Consider the following 18,169-nt stretch of genomic DNA (forward strand, 5'->3'; position numbering starts at 1 on the left):
AAAAATAAGGTGTTGGCTCTCTTCCCATTGATGGGAAATGGTGGTTACACATTTGGGCTTGTGTTAATTGCAAGTACTTGGACTGGCTCGATCTTTTTCTTTAGGTTAACATTTATAGGTGATCATTAAATAGAAAACATGTATGAGCTCTCCTGGAATTTAAATTTTTTTTTAATATTTATTTTTTAGTTGGACACAGTATCTTTATTTATTTTTATGTGGTGCTGAGGATCGAACTAAGTGCCTTGCACTGCTAGGCGAGTACTTTACCGCTGAGCCACAACCCCAGCCCTGAGTTTAAAGTTTTATGCTAGAATTTATCCAGGTTGTTTTCTTTAATTGCCTTGTGTTTAAGATTGGAAAAATAAAAATTAAATTGATTGATTTAATAGTGAGTTCTATTTTTTTAAATATGTAATTTTCTATTCTTTTCATTCACATTATTATTTTTAAAATATTTTTTAGTTGTCAATGGACCTTTATTTTACTTACTCATATATGGTGCTAAGAATTGAACCCAGTGCCTCACACATGCTAGGCAAGTGCTCTACCACTGAGCCATAGCCCTAGCCCTCATTTAAATTATTTTGTGAAGATTAGGTGTGCTTGTCAGTTATTAGATTTGCTTGCTTGGTAATTATGGATAGGTATTACTATTTATAATTTTCCCAAAGAAGAAAAATTTTCAGTTTTTCTTAAAATTCATTTTGTCTTTTGTTTTTTACCTATCTAACTGGATCACACACACACACACACACACACACACACACACACACACAATATCCCACAAAATTGTATTATCTAGACATACCAAATCTGTATTCATTATATGCACTTATATGGGATGCTCCACCATGCTGCTTTCTGAGGTCCCTGGTTACCAATAACAGGATTAGGCTTGGAGAATGTCAAAAACATATGTCCATAAGTCTACATTACATATATAGCCAAATTTTAAAAAAAGAGAAAAGGGGGGAAAAGTCACTTTTGGTTTAACACAAGATAAACTATAGGGCTGAGGTTGTGGCTCAGAGGTAGAGCACTTGCCTAGCATGTGTGAGGCACTGGGTTGGATCCTCAGCACCACATAATAAAAAATAAAGATATTGTATCCACCTGTAACTAAAAAATAAATATTAAAAAAGATAAACTATAGCTGATGCTTTTGAAGCCCATTTATCCTCATTTTGTTGCTTTCAAAAACTATGATTATCTTTAAATCAAATCAATATAACCAAGGATATTTTGTTAATTTCTTAGTGATTTTTCAATCAGAAATAATAGGAATTAGAGGCTGGGGATGTGGCTCAGTGGTAGAGTGCTTGTCTGGCATGCATGAGGTCCTGGGTTTGATTCCCAGCACTGGGGGAAAAATTAGAATTAGTGGAGTAATTAGGGTAAATTATGAAATATTTTGAAATGTTTACCAAGTCACAGTTTGGAAATTTTCATAATAAAACATTGGAAAAATACTTTAATCTATTTGTGCTTGACTTTTGTTCACTGTTCATTCAAGTACTTATTAAATATGATTTCTCAATATTCCCAAAGTGGTTTTTGAAACTGTCTTTAATGAACAGGAAGTTGAAATAATCTCAAAATGAAATATATCACAAAATGGAAGCAACCTAGTAAAATGAATAAAGAGTTTACTGAATTCATCTGTCCTTGTAATATACTTATTATATACATGAGGCTATTATCATGGCTAGTGGAGTGAACTGTAGCTTACTTTTTGTCACTGCATAAATTTTCATTTACCTGAGTCTTTTGTTTTTGTTTTTGTTTTTAATTTTTAAAATTTGTTCAAGTTAGTTATACATGACAGTAGAATGCATGTATGTACTTTGTTATGTCATACATAAATGCAGTATTTTTCATTTTTCTGATGATACATGTTTGTAGAATCACATTGGTCATGCAGTCTACAGTGAGTTTTTAAGGTTAAAAAACACTATTGGGAGTATTTTTAAATGTTCCTTTGCTGATTTCTGTTTTCTTTTTCAGCATCCACCCGCTTTGTAAAGTGTGAAAAATGCCATCATTTTTTTGTTGTCCTATCTGAAGCAGACTCAAAGAAAAGCATAATTAAAGAACCAGAATCAGCTGCAGAAGCTGTAAAATTGGCATTCCAACAGAAACCTCCTCCTCCCCCTAAGAAGGTATAGGTTTTAGCTTGGTCTTTTATAAGTATTTTGTCTTGGAAACATTACATTATTTTCCTCTCTCATGTTTATACTGAATCCTAACACTGGTATGTAAATAAGTATTGTAATTTTTTTTGTTGTTGTTACCAGGAACTGAACCCAGTATACTCTACCACTAAGCTTTATCCTCAGTCCTTTTTATAATTCTTTTTATTTTGAGACAGGAGGGTTTAACTTAGTTTTAGAGGCTGGCTGCAAACTTGCAATCCCCCTGCCTCAGAATTCCCAAATCACTAGAATTACTGGTGTGTGCCACTATGCTTAGCTATAAGTTCTTTTTCAAAAGCTATAGATGGACATTTGTCTTTATTATGAAATAAGATACCTTTATTTGTTTATTTTTATGTGGTTCTCAGAATCAAACCCAATGCCTCACACGTGCCAGGCAAGTGCTCTACCACTGGACCACACAACCCCAGACCTATAAGTTCTTACTGTAGGCTGTATCTGACTAAATTGTTACTGAGATTTGGTACTTGGAATTTACATTTGGAGTCCATTGCTTTTTCCCTTGTCATGATTACCATACTTAGTATTAATGAAATATATTTGGATGATTGTTAAAATGGTATTAATACCTAGTCTGAAATAATACCCTTAAAAAAATTCAGCTATTAACTTATTTTGTTAGCTTGGGCTCCTAAGTAACACCAGTTTGCAATTATTCCCCCTTAAATTAGTCTATCTTATGGTTGAAAGGCTTTTAGTATAACAGTGTCAAGTAATTTTTTTCACAATCACTACTAGGGCTGCCCTGTATATAATCATGGCTTTTGTTGTGTGGGCTCTTGCCAGAAGTCTCAAATAGAGTGTGGTTTGGTTTTGTGAAACATGGCAGAGTGTGCACATGATAGCTCCTTTGGGCACATGATGTGTGGTTTTAAAGAACCAAGAGCCCTTTCCTCCTGGACTTGTACTTACTCCTCTGTGTCTCAGATATGTGTACACTTAAATTATTTCTCACTCTGCCTCAGTGTATCTTTTTTTTAAACTATATCTTATACAATGTATTTGTCTCTATCCTCAAATGTGCTGTGACAGATTTGGAGATTCATATATTTAATTTGTGAGAAGCATATTATATATTTTTAAATCTATAATAAAATTTAGTTGTGTAGCAGCTAAAGCATTTGTCATATAAAAGTAATGTCATGGAAAATATAGCTAAGAAGAGTTAGGCATGGTGGGCCTGGGGCTGTGGCTCAGTGGTAGAGTGCTTGCCTAGCATGCATTGGGCACTGGTTTCAATCCTCAGCACCACATAAAAATAAAATAAATAAAGATACTGTGTCCACCTAAAACTAAAAAATAATTAAAAAAAAAAAAAAAAGAGCTAGTCATGGTGGCACACATCTGTAATTCCATTGACTCAAGAGGCTCAGGCAGGAGAATTGCAAGTTTGAAGCCAACCTGGGCAGCTTAGTGAGATCCTGACTCAAAATGAAAAGTAAAAAGAGCTGGGGATGAAGCTTGGTGTTGTAGAGCACCCCTGGGTTCAATTTTCAGTACCTCATTAAAAGTGTGTTTGTGTAGCTATTAAGTTTTTTATCTCTCCTAACTTGTGTAGACTTCAGCTGAGTCAAAGTTTTAGAAAATAAGCAGTTTAACTATTTTCAAGGGTTGGTGATTATTATCAGTTCATTTTTATTCACTAAAAACTGAAGGAATTTACCTGGGAGGCTGAGGGAGAGGTTGCAAGACCTTGTCCCAAAATGGAAAAGGACTGGGGGTATAACTCAGGGGTAAAGTACCCTTGGGTTCAATCTCTTATACTGCAAGGGGGAAAAAAAATAAGGCATTTTGGACTGGGGCTGTAGCTCAGTGGCAGAGCACTTGCCTAGCATGCGTGAGGCACTGGGTTCTATCCTCAGCACCTCATAAAACAAACAAACAAACAAAAAAAAGGCATTCTGTCCATCTACAACTACAAAAAAAATTTTAAAAATAAGGCTTTTAGATTGCCACTTAGATGAATGAATGCTTTAAGATTAATATCAGAGAAAAAGCTAAGTGTTTATGAGTAGTAAAACACATGGAAACTGGTAGTATAACTTATGCCTTTTACTTATATAATGTCCTATTTCTTTTTGTTTTTTCTTTCTTTCTTTTTTTAAATTTTTTTTAGGGGGGCTGGTACCAGGGAATGAACTCAGGGGCACTTGGCCACTGAGCCACATCCCCAGCTCTATTTTGTATTTTATTTAGAGACAGGGTCTCACTGAGTTGCTTAGCGACTTGCCGTTGCTGAGGCTGGCTTTGAACTTGCGATCCTCCTCCCTCAGCCTCCTGAATTGCTGGGATTACAGGTGTGTGCCACCGTGCCTGGCTATAATGTCTCTTTCTGAAAAGGGTAGTTTTATAATATAGTATCTATGAAGAATGTTATGTCCATGTGATTGAGAGAGGTATAGAAAAGATATTTTTAGATTATTTACATTAATGATGATAGGTTTAGATATATGGTGGCATGGTAGGTATTTTAATGACTTTAATATTAACTTTTTTGAAAAAAATAGAATCTATGGCATTATTTATAGAATAGAAATTAGCATAAGCCTAATGGGGAACAGTAATACTTTGTTAAGCTAGAAAACTAATGATGTGGTTTTTGTTCATTTAAGATCTAGATCTTTGAATCATTTCTACTTAATGTATCATGTCCTTAGCATTTTATTTTTAGTGAGAGTCTGTTCAAAATAAAACTCTACAAATATGTTCAGCATATAACTTTATAATGTGTGTGATTTATGATAACTCATAGTAACTTATTCATACCTAATCATTTTTCAGATATATAACTACCTCGATAAGTATGTTGTTGGCCAGTCATTTGCTAAGAAGGTGCTTTCAGTCGCTGTGTATAATCATTATAAGAGGATATATAATAATATCCCAGCCAATCTAAGACAGCAGGCAGAAGTTGAGAAGCAGACATCATTAACACCTAGAGGTTAGTGCTTTTGATAATTGACCAAAATAGAAATTACTGTACTTAGAATTAATCTTTTTTTGTAATTCCTTGCTTTTGTCTTAAAATGATTTTCTGGGGATTGAACACAGGGGTGCTTAACCACTTATCCCTAGCCCTTTTTATTTTTTATTTTAAGATGGGGTCTTACTTAAGTTGCTTACGGCCTCACTAAATTGCTGGAGGCTGGACTCAAAACTTGTGGTGATCTTCCTGCCTCAGCTTCTTAAACTGCTAGGATTACAGGCATGTGCCACAATGCCTGCCTAAAATGCTTTTAGTACAATGTAGCATTGTTCAAAATGCAGGTTGCTTTCCCTTAGTGGATTATGAAATCATTTTGACAGGATGCTAATAGCATTTTTTTAAAAAACAGTGAATAGAAACTACCAGAGTAGCTGGTCATGGAGGCACATTCCTGTAATTCCAGGAACTTGGAAGGCTGAAGCAGGAGAATTGTGAGTGAGAGGCTCACCAACTTAATGAGACCCTGTTTCAAAATAAAAAAATAAAATAGCTTATAGTGAAGTGCCCCTGGGTTCAATTTCCAGTACCAAAAGAAAGAAAATGCCAGAGTACATTAACTTGTAGATAAGTTTTAAGTTATGCATATATGGGTTCTAAGTCACAAAATAAAATATTTCTTGTTAAAGGTCTCAGGAAAAGATGTTTGAAAGGGGTGTGTAGGTCAGTGGTAGAGTGCTTGCCTAGTATAGAGAGACCCAGCACTACAGAAAGAAAAAAAATGTTGAAGACCACTGGGGTAAAGATTGAGTTATTGTCTTTGAATTACAAACTTCACCACAACTAGTTCACCATGAAAATATCAGTTCTCTTTTGGGTTCAGGATACAAAATTTCATTTGCCTAAGTCAGAGATATGTGGAGATGGTAACTATTATTATTATTTTTTTTAAAGATAGAGGAGAGAGAGAGAGAGAGAGAATTTTTAATATTTATTTTTTAGTTGTCGGCGGACACAACATCTTTGTTTGTATGTGGTGCTGAGGATCGAACCCGGGCGGCACGCATGCCAGGCGAGCGCGCTACCGCTTGAGCCACATCCCCAGCCCCTAATATATACAATTTTTTTTTTTTTTTGGTGGTGCTGGGGATTGAACCCATGGCCTTGTATATGCAAGGCAAGCACTCTACCAATTGAGCTATATCCCCAACCCCAGAGATGGTAACTATTAATACAAGATATCTTGCACTCTTTCTTTTGTGGGCCCAAACTACAGAGTGCAAGGTGAAGGGCAAATTTGTAAGTCATTGTAAGTGCAATTTTTATAAATCTTAGATTCTATATACCAGTATACCATATAATCTCAACTTACTGTGGACAGTAATATATATTATATAAATAGAATTCTTTCATTAAAAAATAACTATGAATAAAATGTAAATTTTTAACTCTATTTTGTTGTTCAGAGAGTCCTGATTTCTGATTTATATCTACAGTCTATCCTTTTAGGTTCTTTTTTGTCATTACAATTTGAGGAAGTTGTGCTAAATACTTAAATTTATAACTATAATATCTTTTGATTACCTTGAGTGGCTGCTAAATAAACAACTTATTTCAGTGAAGACACTTGTTCATCTGTTGAACTGCAGAATAGTTATGTGATAGTATCAGTTACTTTATTTTTAGAAAGTGTGAGTCATAACTAATGGAAGACTTGGAACCTTCATTTTTGTAAGGTCCAAATGGCACTTTCTAGTCACAGAGCAAAAATTTTTCTGTTTCCTTTAGTCAGTAAGTTAATATTGTTTTAGGTACTGATATTCATAATATGAATGATTTTTAACTCTTATTGAGAATTTAAATCATTATACTCATAATAGATGCCTATTTTTAATCTGACAAATGTGAATATTGGCAACCAGGCAGTCATCATTAAACCTGGTTTGGTTTTGTTTAATAAAGAAAGGATATAGTGTATAAATTTTTTCATTTCCAGGAACTTGGAAGGCTGAAGTGAAAAGCTAAAAACAATGTTAATGAATACATCTGTTAAATATATTTGAAAGAGGGCAAGAGATGGGATACTCATTGTTCTCCAAAACTAAACTAATAAATAATAATTTCACATGTTACTATTTCCATCTTTTTCTTAGAGTTAGAAATAAGAAGACGGGAAGATGAATACAGATTTACAAGTAAGTGATCTCTCATGTCCTCCTCTGTAATCTTCCTTCCTTTTGAGATTTACCTTAGTCAAATGTCTCAACATTTGATAGTTATGATAAACATATATTTTCTTATATACCCGAAAGATGTGTATTTTTTAAATGTGCTTATCATACATGGTTGATACTAAGTTGGGAACAGTTTATCATATGTAATTTGTGTAGTTGGGTTATTTCAAGTAGTTGATTTTATCTTTTCTGTTATGACACTCTTATTAAAGCATAGCTTGGAGAAACACAAAGTATTTTATGTAGTTTTTCTCTATAAATATAAATACATTAATGGGTTCTTTTCAAAATCTGTAGTTTGCAATTTTATATCTTTGGTTAAAAAAATAATAATAAAATAAAGATATAAAATTAGAATTGGCCTGCTATAAGTGATTAGAACTTTAATAGAGGGCAAAGTATCTTCCAGCTACTCTTTGCTCCATTTCTTTTTTAGTATTTATGAAATTTTAAGTCTTCCAAATTATGAATAAGCCCCAATTCATTGTTTCTAGCCCTTTGCACCTATAATCACCAGATAGTCTGATGGAGAGTTTGGAATTGAACCTAATACATCAAAGAGAGTCTTATACCATTGAAATTTATACCATTCTTTTGGCTGCTGCACAGAAGGTGAAGGTTCCAGAGGTGTCATAATAAGGTTAACATGTTTTTTTGCTTTATTAATTGAAATAACAGAGGAAAATTGACAGTTTGATACTTGCACCTTTGCCTTTGAACCAAGCAGTACTATATATCAATTCTTTAAAGTATACTACACATACATTTGAGCCATTATAATATAACTGTTTTATCACCTCTGCCATGAATTTTCTGCATATAAGAAAAGTATATTTGCCACTAGTTATTTTTAAATCTATGGAAATGCTGATATATTGTGCATGATAAAATTAAGAAATTTAACCAATTTCAATAGAATTAGATTATATAAGAATGTAAGATCTAAATAATAAACTAAGTGCATGTATAGTTTATATTTCATAGTCCAAAAATATAATTACGTATTGACTCAGCAGTATATTCATAAGTATACTGATGGCTAGTAGAACTGGTATGAATTCGTAAAGAAAGTCTGTAGTGAGTATTTTGAAAGACCTGTCTTGTAATACATGTAGTAATTTAATGTTATTAAATGTTAACAATTGACAGTATTGAATAACTTAGGTAAAAGCAATTTACTTGTTTTAATGTATCATTATGTACAGTTTAGTAAAGTCTTACATAGGATTTTAGGTTCTAAGTTAGGCCACTAGACCAAAATCATATATAATCAAAATTATTCTCCTAAGACCCTTTGGAAATCTCTTGGAGATCAGCATAAAACTTTTATACTGATATAACTTTTTTCCCTCTGTCATTGGAACATAATATTGTTTCTTTCTGTCTTTCTTTTTTTTTTTTTTTGTTTGGTACTGGAGATTGAACTCAGGGGCACTGAACCAATGAGCCACACCCCCAGTCCTATTTTGTATTTTATTTAGAGACAGGGTCTCACTAAGTTGCTTAGCACTTTCCTTTTGCTGAGGTTGGCTTTGAACTTGAAATCCTCCTGCCTCAGCCTCTCAAGTCTCTGGGATTATAGGTATGTGCCACCATGCCTGGCAAATTATTCCTCTTTTTAAAAATTTGAATCATTGAGTAAATTAAACACCTATTATATAGTTAATATAGCATTTGTAATTTTGTTCAAATTATTTATCTGAATTATTTTTTTCCATTGAGCACAGCTAAACTGCAACCAGATCCCTTCCACATTGTCACAATTCCTAATTAGATTTTTCTGAAATTAAAAAAAAGATTTTACCAATAATTTAATTAAACTCATATAGGAGAGTAAGTTTTCTTACCTGATGCAGATTATGAATTTTTCACAAATCATTATCTCTCAAATGGAGCACAACTTAAATTCAAATGTTAGTTGAACACAAATTTGATGACTAGATTAACCCTTTACCTTAAGTATGAAGAGAGTTTAAAAGTGACAGCCAGATGGAATAGGACCATAATAAGGTATGTCTACTGAACCATGTTTGATTAAAATAATGCATTGAAAAAGCACTGATATTTTTAACCCATTTCTTAGAAACAACTTAAAAATAAATCCAGAAATATAAACAAGTATGATATCATAGATTTCTCAAATGCTAAGAACCAGGAATAATCTAAATATTTACAATTTTGGATAATCTTTAAAAATTAGTTGGATTCTTTCCCTCAACCAAGAGAAAGCGAGAATGAAGATTGATTTGGGGGGGCTGGGGCTGTAGCTCAGTGGCAGAGCACTTGCCTAGCATGTCTGAGACACTGGATTTGATCCTTAGCATTGCATACTACATTGGATATTCATACAATCATTTCGAGATGTGAAAGAAACTATAAAGGTCATATGTTTTAGTATTTTCCCATTGTAAATATGGAAGCAGGTCCAGGAAAGTTAAGTGTCTTTCCATGGTCCCATATCCCTGAAGCAACAGAATTGAGACTAAAATCCAATTGTTTTTTCCTCTTTCCATTCATCATTTTCTCTTGCTGAAAAAAAAAATAACATCTCATTTTCATCTTTCAGCATGCCCCCAAATCAATTGCATTTTATCTACTCTTTTCAATTGTGTGTTTGAAATCAATAGGACAGGTATTATTGTTATTTGAATCACAGTGAACATTGTGCTATAAACATACACTTGCCAAGGATCATATAGCTATTTGTGGTACATTTAGCTAAAGATTTCTGACTCTTAGCACTATTACTGCCTTCCTTTGGGTGAAATAGCATTCTTTAACATTTATTAAATAATGAGGGTGGGAAGAATCCATTTTCTTTCCTTGATTCTTTGTATAATTTTGTGTTGTACATTTCTTGCTAGACATAATTGGAGATTTTTTTTTCCTTTTTTAGATAAGAAAAAATGTTGACATTTGAATTTTTCTTAATTGGAATTTAGTTTTAGATATAGAGTTTTATGGAGCCTATTTTCAAGAAAATTCAGATGCAGCTCTAGTAATTCCTTTGGCTTTTTTTTCAGAATTGCTTCAGATTGCTGGAATTAGCCCACATGGTAATGCTTTAGGAGCATCAATGCAGCAACAGGTAAATCAACAAATACCTCAGGAAAAACGAGGAGGTGAAGTATTGGATTCTTCTCATGATGATATAAAACTTGAAAAAAGTAATATTTTGCTGCTTGGACCAACTGGGTCAGGTAAATAACTTCCTGGGAAATTTTACTAGTGACTTAAAAAAATAGAATATAAATGATTCTGTAATTTATACCTGTGATTGAGGGATTCTGGATTTTATGAAGAAAATTTAAGATTGATTTTCTAAATACATTGTCAGTTTTCTTGTAGACTTCAAGCTGACCTTGAGATGTTAGCATTGACCTTCTGGCCAATTGCTAACTTCTTAACAGGAATAATAATAAGATAAAATTAGATCTGAATAATAGTGGAGAAAAGATCTTCCAGTTAATGACTTTTTTTATAAACTACTCAAATTTATTTTGATTTTTGTAGAAAATTATTGTCAATTTATTTTTAGTAAACTTTTAGTTTCTGTTTCTGTTTTTAGGTAAAACCCTGCTGGCACAAACTTTAGCTAAATGCCTTGATGTCCCTTTTGCTATCTGTGACTGTACAACTTTGACTCAGGCTGGATATGTAGGTGAAGATATTGAATCTGTGATTGCCAAACTGCTCCAAGATGCCAATTATAATGTAGAAAAAGCACAACAAGGTATGTTGGCAGCATAGCTTGTCTATCCCCAGATTTAATATTTTGGGAAATTAATATTAAGAAACAACATTCGTTTTGAGTTAATGGCTAAAATTCTATAATTTTATAGAAGTACCTTTGTTATATACTTTCTAGCACATTCAGTAAGGGCCACAAGTTTACTTTATCTTATGGTCACTAAGGTGGCTGCTAGGGTCAAGTTACTATTCCATTAGATCCTTAACATTATCATTGCTTTTCCTTGTCTAACTCCCCTCCAGACTCCTAATGCTGGGGTAGGGGCAGGAGTGGGGACTTGGGCAAGAGCAGGTGAGTTTAGAATGGATGAGTCTAGAAACAGTTTAGCCTGTTGACCTACAGGATGGCATAAATGCTTCATTTCTCCATCTATCCTGTGTACTTATTTACATGAAGAGCATGACAGCTTCCTGTCCAAATTCCTTTAAGACAAGAATGTAGGGGGCTAGGGTTGTGGTTCAGTGGTAGAGTGCTCACCTAGCACATGAAAGGACCTGGGTTCAATCCTCAGCACCATATTAAAGTAAATAAATAAATATTTTTTAAAAATGCAAGAATGTAGATGGGAAAGAGCAAGCTAAAGTTTTGCTACTGCCAGCACTGCATGTACCTCATGCTTCCACACTGTATCTCAGCTTCTCATATTAAAGAACTTGAGTATATTAGTGGTGTAGATAACTGTTATCAAAGAGCTTTGCTTATCATACTCAAATGATATTATTGAATAAATTTCAAATTATATGCACAAAACGATAGATGAATTAGAGAGCAGTATGTTTTTAATATGATCAATCCATTGCATATCTTAAGTCTGAAAAATTGAACAACCTTGCTCAGTAGTTCTCTAGTCTTTTAAAGCTGAGGCTATCTTGTGTATATCATTTTCATATTATAAATAGAATCCTCCTTAAATTATAGGAATTGTCTTTCTGGATGAAGTAGATAAGATTGGCAGTGTGCCAGGCATTCATCAATTACGGGATGTAGGTGGAGAAGGCGTTCAGCAAGTAAGCAGTTGAATATTTTGTTCAAGCCCACTAAAAGGAAGGGAATACATCAGCTTCCCAAATATTGTACGTTTGGTTTCACATTCAATTAGATTGTTTTTTTTTAAATTTGTTTTATTCCTCCCACCCTAAACTTCACATACCATTTTAAAGTAGTTCTGATCTTAAAAGAAAGTTATTAATGATTTTATGTAACAAATTACTTTTCTTGAGAAATTAAAAATATTTTAAAGAACATAAAAAACAAAACTTAATTTTCATTATTTTTATTCCTCAAAGGCCCAGTTAAGCATTCTAGAAGACTCTTGAAAAAGTTCTGATTCTAACTAGACATGAATGAACTACACATGTTTTATTCTTTCCACTTAGTTAGAAGATAGGTGTCAAATAGTGTGTCATTCCTTGAGAGTCATAATTGAAGTTACAATGATCTATTGGCCAACTTAACCTTTTAGTGGTAATTAATTATGATATAAACTAAAAGGTATAGCACATTGCTTCACTTTTTAAACAGTAACAAAGATATGTGCTAGATAATTTTATTTTTATGAAGGCATCTCAAAATATATTTCCAAAGTTTAAACCGGAGTAGAAAAGAATTTTAATTTATATGAAACACAAACCAACTATTTTCAAATTTTGAATGCTCCCACTATGTTTAGGAACCATTTTATAGAATCATAATTCTGTCTTTTGGTCAGAGTTATGGCTTTGTTATCAAAAACAACTTCTTAGATTGACTATTTCGTCACTTACAATGCATCAGGAGTCTTGTATTCATTTCAAATAAATTCATGAATTATTAAGATGATAGGTACATTTGATTTTTTATGTTAGTTGTTATGTGGGAGTTTTCATTAGTTATACTCATTGACCATAACCACATATTATTTTCCCCATTGAATGCCATTATGTAAATTATGATAAATAATGCACTTATATATGGTGATGCTATAAATCATTCTTTATTTAGGGCTTATTAAAACTACTAGAAGGCACAATAGTCAATGTTCCAGAGAAGAATTCCCGAAAGCTACGAGGAGAAACAGTACAAGTTGATACAACAAATATCCTGTTTGTTGCATCCGGTGCTTTTAATGGTTTAGACAGAATCATCAGCAGAAGGAAAAATGAGAAGGTAAGTTTTTCTGAGGAGTTGGAGCATTACAGAGTTACTTTTTAAAGTAGTTACATTTTATTTATTTATTTTATTTATTTATTTATTTATTTATTTATTTTTAAAGAGAGAGTGAGAGAGGAGAGAGAGAGAGGGAGAATTTTTTTTTAATATTTATTTTTTAGTTGGAGGACACAACATCTTTGTTGGTATGTGGTGCTGAGGATCGAACCCGGGCCGCACGCATGCCAGGCGAGTGCGCTACCGCTTGAGTCACATCCCCAGCCCCAAGTAGTTACATTTTAAAGTAGTTCTGATCTTAAAAGAAAGTTATGTAATGATTTTTATGGAAACTCAGTTTCTGTTCTCATATCTAAGACTACCAGTCATTGAGGGTTAGAGTATATCAGAAGTATATTACAGGTTGTTTTAATTTTAAAACAACCTGTAAAACAAATTAGAGGATTTCAAAATACTAGATGTGGGCATTTTTAAAGTATAACATGATGAATTCAATTTTATATTTATGTATGGAATTCTCTTATCATTTGAGGTAGCTGCTATATTAGTAAAATTTTTATTCATTCCTTCTGCCATGTTTAGTAGAGTCTATTAAACAGCTTGTCTCCATTGTTCCTTTCCATAGAGTCTGTCATAAATCACTGCTGGCATTTACAAATAGAGGAAACCATTTGGGAGTGGGGTTATCATTTTACCTAGTTTCATGGATGTTTCTTTTTGTTTTTTGTTTTTTTGGAGGGGTACCTAGGTTTGAACTCAGGGGCACTTGACACTGAGCCATATTCCCAGCCCTGTTTTGTATTTTATTTAGAGACAGGGTCTCACTGAGTTGCTTAGTGCCTTGCTTTTGTTGAGGCAGGCTTTGAACTCACCATCCTCCTGCCTCAGGGCTAAGCCCTGGGGTTTTTTTGTTTGTTTGTTTTTTGGTATTGTAGTTTGAACTCAGGGGCACTTGACCACTGAGCCACATCACCCGCCCTATTTAGAGACAGAGTCTCACTGAGTTGCTTAGCACCTCGATATTGCTGAGGCTGGCTTTGAACTCGTGATCCTCCTGTCTCAGCCTCCTGAGTTGCTGGGGTACCTGGCAAGCCCTGTTTTTAACTGAGACTGGGACTTAACTTCTTCAGGTCTTCAAATTACATGCTCATGACCTGTCTGTTGATTGATTATATAAAATGTAACATCAACATGGTGGCAAGAAGTACAGAACACACATGTATTTTCCATGTGTTTGTGTTTTACTTAATAACTAGCCACAAATGTTCACTTGTATATTATTATAACATTCTACCAAAATGAATGTCACATTAGCTGTTCCCTGTGTTGTTTTCTTTGAGTCTTCTTGGTTGTCAGTGTCTAGTTTAATGCATGAGTTTAAGTCGCAGTAGAGTAGTATTTGTTTCCTTGGTAGTTTCTTCGCATAGCCTACATGAGAAAATACTTTTACAAATAATAACTGAGTCGTGTAATCAGGCCTTATTCAGCATGAATAAGGTTAGATTTTTATTTTTCTATGAATTTATGCAGAATTGCAACAGTAGGAAAAATATAAATTAACTATGAACTGTATTTTTCTTACTGTTGCTATTCTGCATAAATTAACAAATTAGAAGAAATTCTTTTTTTCTTCATGTGTGGGTAAGGGATAACTTTGTATTTGAAATTCTGTAACCAAAAACAGGGACCATGTACTCATATTAATTTACATTTAATATTTCCTTATACTTCTAAAAAGAATTTGATGCTGAAACATGTAGTATAGAACAATTAAAAGTAATATCAGAAAGGAATAAAAAACATGTAAAAGAAAGGTTTAGATATAGTTTTGACCTATTGAGAATTAAGTTACTTCATTTAGCTACAAACCTATAAACAAAAAAGTAGGGGGAAGTCATGGGCTGTAGTTATTACATGAAAAAGGGAGGAAGCATATCAGATTTTTAGGAGAGATAGTTTTAAAAGGATATGTCGCATAAATCTTAATGTAATGAAGAAAGAGACATGAGACTCTCCAAGAGTGATTTTATAGAAGATTAAGAACCCCATGCAGGTATTGTTTTTATCAACCCTCATTAAAAGCCAAGAATACACTATTAAATAATATACCTGTGGGGGCTGGGGTTGTGGCTTAGTGATAGAGCACTCACCTAGCACGTATGAGGCCCTGCGTTCCATCCTAATAAGCACCACATAAAATAATAAAATAAAAATATTGTGTCCAACTAAAAAAATAAATATAAAAAATAATATGCCTGTGTTTCAACCATATGAAACTGTTTATAGTCCTTTTATTCTACTTGCTTTTGCCTCTTTTTTCCCCCTATATCAATTCAGTTAAATGATCAATTAATTTCTCTGTGAAGATTTTCTTGGTCACCTCTCCCCAGTATGTGGATCTTTTCTACTGCCACAGTGTCCAGTAGTCATCTCTCATAGTACTTGTAATACTTTTATACCTTTATATATTCTCTCTCTTAAGATTACCCCTTTAGGGGTAAAGTCTGTCTTCAGGCATGTATCCTGAGTTTTAACATTTTTATAAAATGAGTATATAGATTTATTACTATATATGTTTTTATGTTAGAAAAATTTCAATGTTAAAATTATTGAATAAAAGGTATTTTGCAACTCTTCATGTACACAGCTTGGAGAATCAGAGGAACCATGTCTTAATTTATTCAGGCTGCTGTAATAAAATACCATAGATTAGGTGGTTTGCAAACAACAGAAATTTCTTTCTCACAATTCTGGAGACTGGGAAGTCTAGGATCAAGCTATCAGCATATCTGATGTCTTATGAGGACCTGTTTCCTCATGGATGACCATCTTCTCACTGTAACCTTACAGGATGACCATCTTCTCACTGTAACCTTACAGGGCAAAGGATAGTGTGATTTAGTATAAGAATACTAACCACATTCATGAGGACTCCACCCTGAGACTTTATCATGTCCCAAAAGCTCATCTCCTAATACCATCACCTTGTGATTAAGATTTCAGCATTTGAATTTTGGGGAAACACAAATATTTAGTGCAGTATGGACCAATTTTTAGCTTAGGCTATGTTCTTGTATAACATGCTTCTCTTGTACTTTTAACATAAACTATATGATGTATAAAGATTAAACCTTCCAACAGCTGACTGGAGTATGGTTCTTTTATGTTGACTGCATCAAGACTATAAACCTTTCAATAATCAACCCTCGTTGAACAAAGTTAGCATTGGGTTAGGATCATCCTTAGGTTCCTTGTAAAATCTGAATTATTCTAACTCATAGATTGATGTATGCAGCCCCAAATCATGATTTTAGTAGAATGTTTAACAATGGGATGTCAATGCCAAATGAAGTCCCAAAGCCACAGCAGTGCAGAATCTGATGTTTGTATATAATTTTTCCATAAGACTGTTTATTCCATAAGCATTATCCTAATTTATAGTACTACAAAATTAACTTTGATGACAAAAATTGATATCTCAATTTTCATAGTTCTTATACCTTTTAGAAAGCACACTTGTCTAGTGGTCTTGGCTAAACTCTGCAACTGAGTTCTAAGGGACTTCACTTAATAGGTCTTACATATCTACTTCTGTTAGAATGCTTGGAGAGTTGATTATTCTGTAGTGATTAGGCAGACACAGTTCTGAAGGCAGACAGACCCAAGTTCTTGGTTTTCCCCTTACAGCAAGACTTTGGTCAAAGGACTTAATCTCTATAAGCCTGTTTTACACCTTTATAAAATGTGAATAATAATAAAACTTTCTTTGTAGAATTGTTGCAAAGATCACATGAGGTATATATGTAAAGTGCTTAAGCTTTATTCTACTGTTTATAATATGCATGATTTCTTTGGCAGTATCTTGGATTTGGAACACCATCTAATCTGGGAAAAGGCAGAAGGGCTGCAGCTGCTGCAGATCTTGCTAATCGAAGTGGAGAATCAAATACTCAACAAGACATTGAAGAAAAAGATCGGTTATTACGTCATGTAGAAGCCAGAGATCTCATTGAATTTGGCATGATTCCTGAGTTTGTGGGACGATTACCTGTGGTGGTTCCTTTGCATAGCCTAGATGAGAAAACGCTTGTACAAATACTAACTGAGCCACGAAATGCAGTTATTCCTCAATACCAAGCCTTATTTAGCATGGATAAGGTTAGGTTTTTATTTTTCATATTTAATTATTTTCTCGCTGTTGAAATTCTAAAATACCTAAATTAGCCTTCCAGATTTAAAAAGGAATCCTGTTCATCTGGAATGTTCCTCACTAAGTATAAGTCTATTTCTTACTAGGTATAGATCTATGAATCTAGGAAGGCACATTGTGTTACATAGACATTTAAGGGTTCATTTTTTTCTAAATTAAACATCATTGTGATGTAAAGCCCAAGGATGTATATAGAAAAAAATGATGTCATTGGCCTTCCCCTCTAAACCAAATACACAGCATTGTCCTTTTATCACTGACATTCTAAATACTTTTGTTGTCACATACTATGTATACTTTCATATATTTTCCCCCCTACTACTGGGGATTGAACCCAGGGATGTTTTACCACTGAGGTGAACCCACAGACCTTTTTATTATTTTGAGACAGGGTCTCACTAAATTGCTGAGGCTGGGCTCTAATTTAGGATCCTTTGCTTCAGCCTCCCTGTAATCCTCCCTGGGATTACAGGTATGTGACTGGCACTTTGCTTATATTGTTGTACACTTGTCTAAATGAAACTTTATTAGCTTTCAAATCTACATATCTGTAGTAAACACATGATAAGTCAATCTAGCCCACACATTCAACCAAATAGTAAATGTTTTGGGTTTTGTGAATATAACGTCTCCAAATATCAGTCATCTTCTCTCTGTTGTCACTGCCTAAAATCAAGCCCCTTCATCATT

General features: G+C 33.6%; 1 protein-coding gene across 2 annotated transcripts in view; it reads left to right on the forward strand.

The window, feature by feature from the left end:
- Positions 1–17,508, forward strand: part of Clpx (caseinolytic mitochondrial matrix peptidase chaperone subunit X) — a 31,391-nt gene extending 13,883 nt beyond the window's left edge. Inside the window, exons 4-11 of one of the 2 annotated variants that reach the window (XM_078049472.1) lie at positions 2,008–2,162; positions 4,998–5,157; positions 7,293–7,334; positions 10,397–10,573; positions 10,942–11,106; positions 12,043–12,131; positions 13,105–13,269; positions 17,128–17,508. In XM_078049472.1, the coding sequence (XP_077905598.1) occupies positions 2,008–2,162; positions 4,998–5,157; positions 7,293–7,334; positions 10,397–10,573; positions 10,942–11,106; positions 12,043–12,131; positions 13,105–13,269; positions 17,128–17,493 (1,319 nt within the window). In that variant the 3' untranslated portion in view covers positions 17,494–17,508. Of the gene's footprint in view, positions 1–2,007; positions 2,163–4,997; positions 5,158–7,292; positions 7,335–10,396; positions 10,574–10,941; positions 11,107–12,042; positions 12,198–13,104; positions 13,270–17,127 lie in introns of those variants that run through there. The other variant, XR_013438743.1, reaches the window with a different exon arrangement.
- Positions 17,509–18,169: the final 661 nt, after the last annotated feature.

Source organism: Ictidomys tridecemlineatus, chromosome 5 (genome assembly GCF_052094955.1).
Source record: "Ictidomys tridecemlineatus isolate mIctTri1 chromosome 5, mIctTri1.hap1, whole genome shotgun sequence".
NCBI classification, from domain to species: Eukaryota; Metazoa; Chordata; class Mammalia; order Rodentia; family Sciuridae; genus Ictidomys; species Ictidomys tridecemlineatus.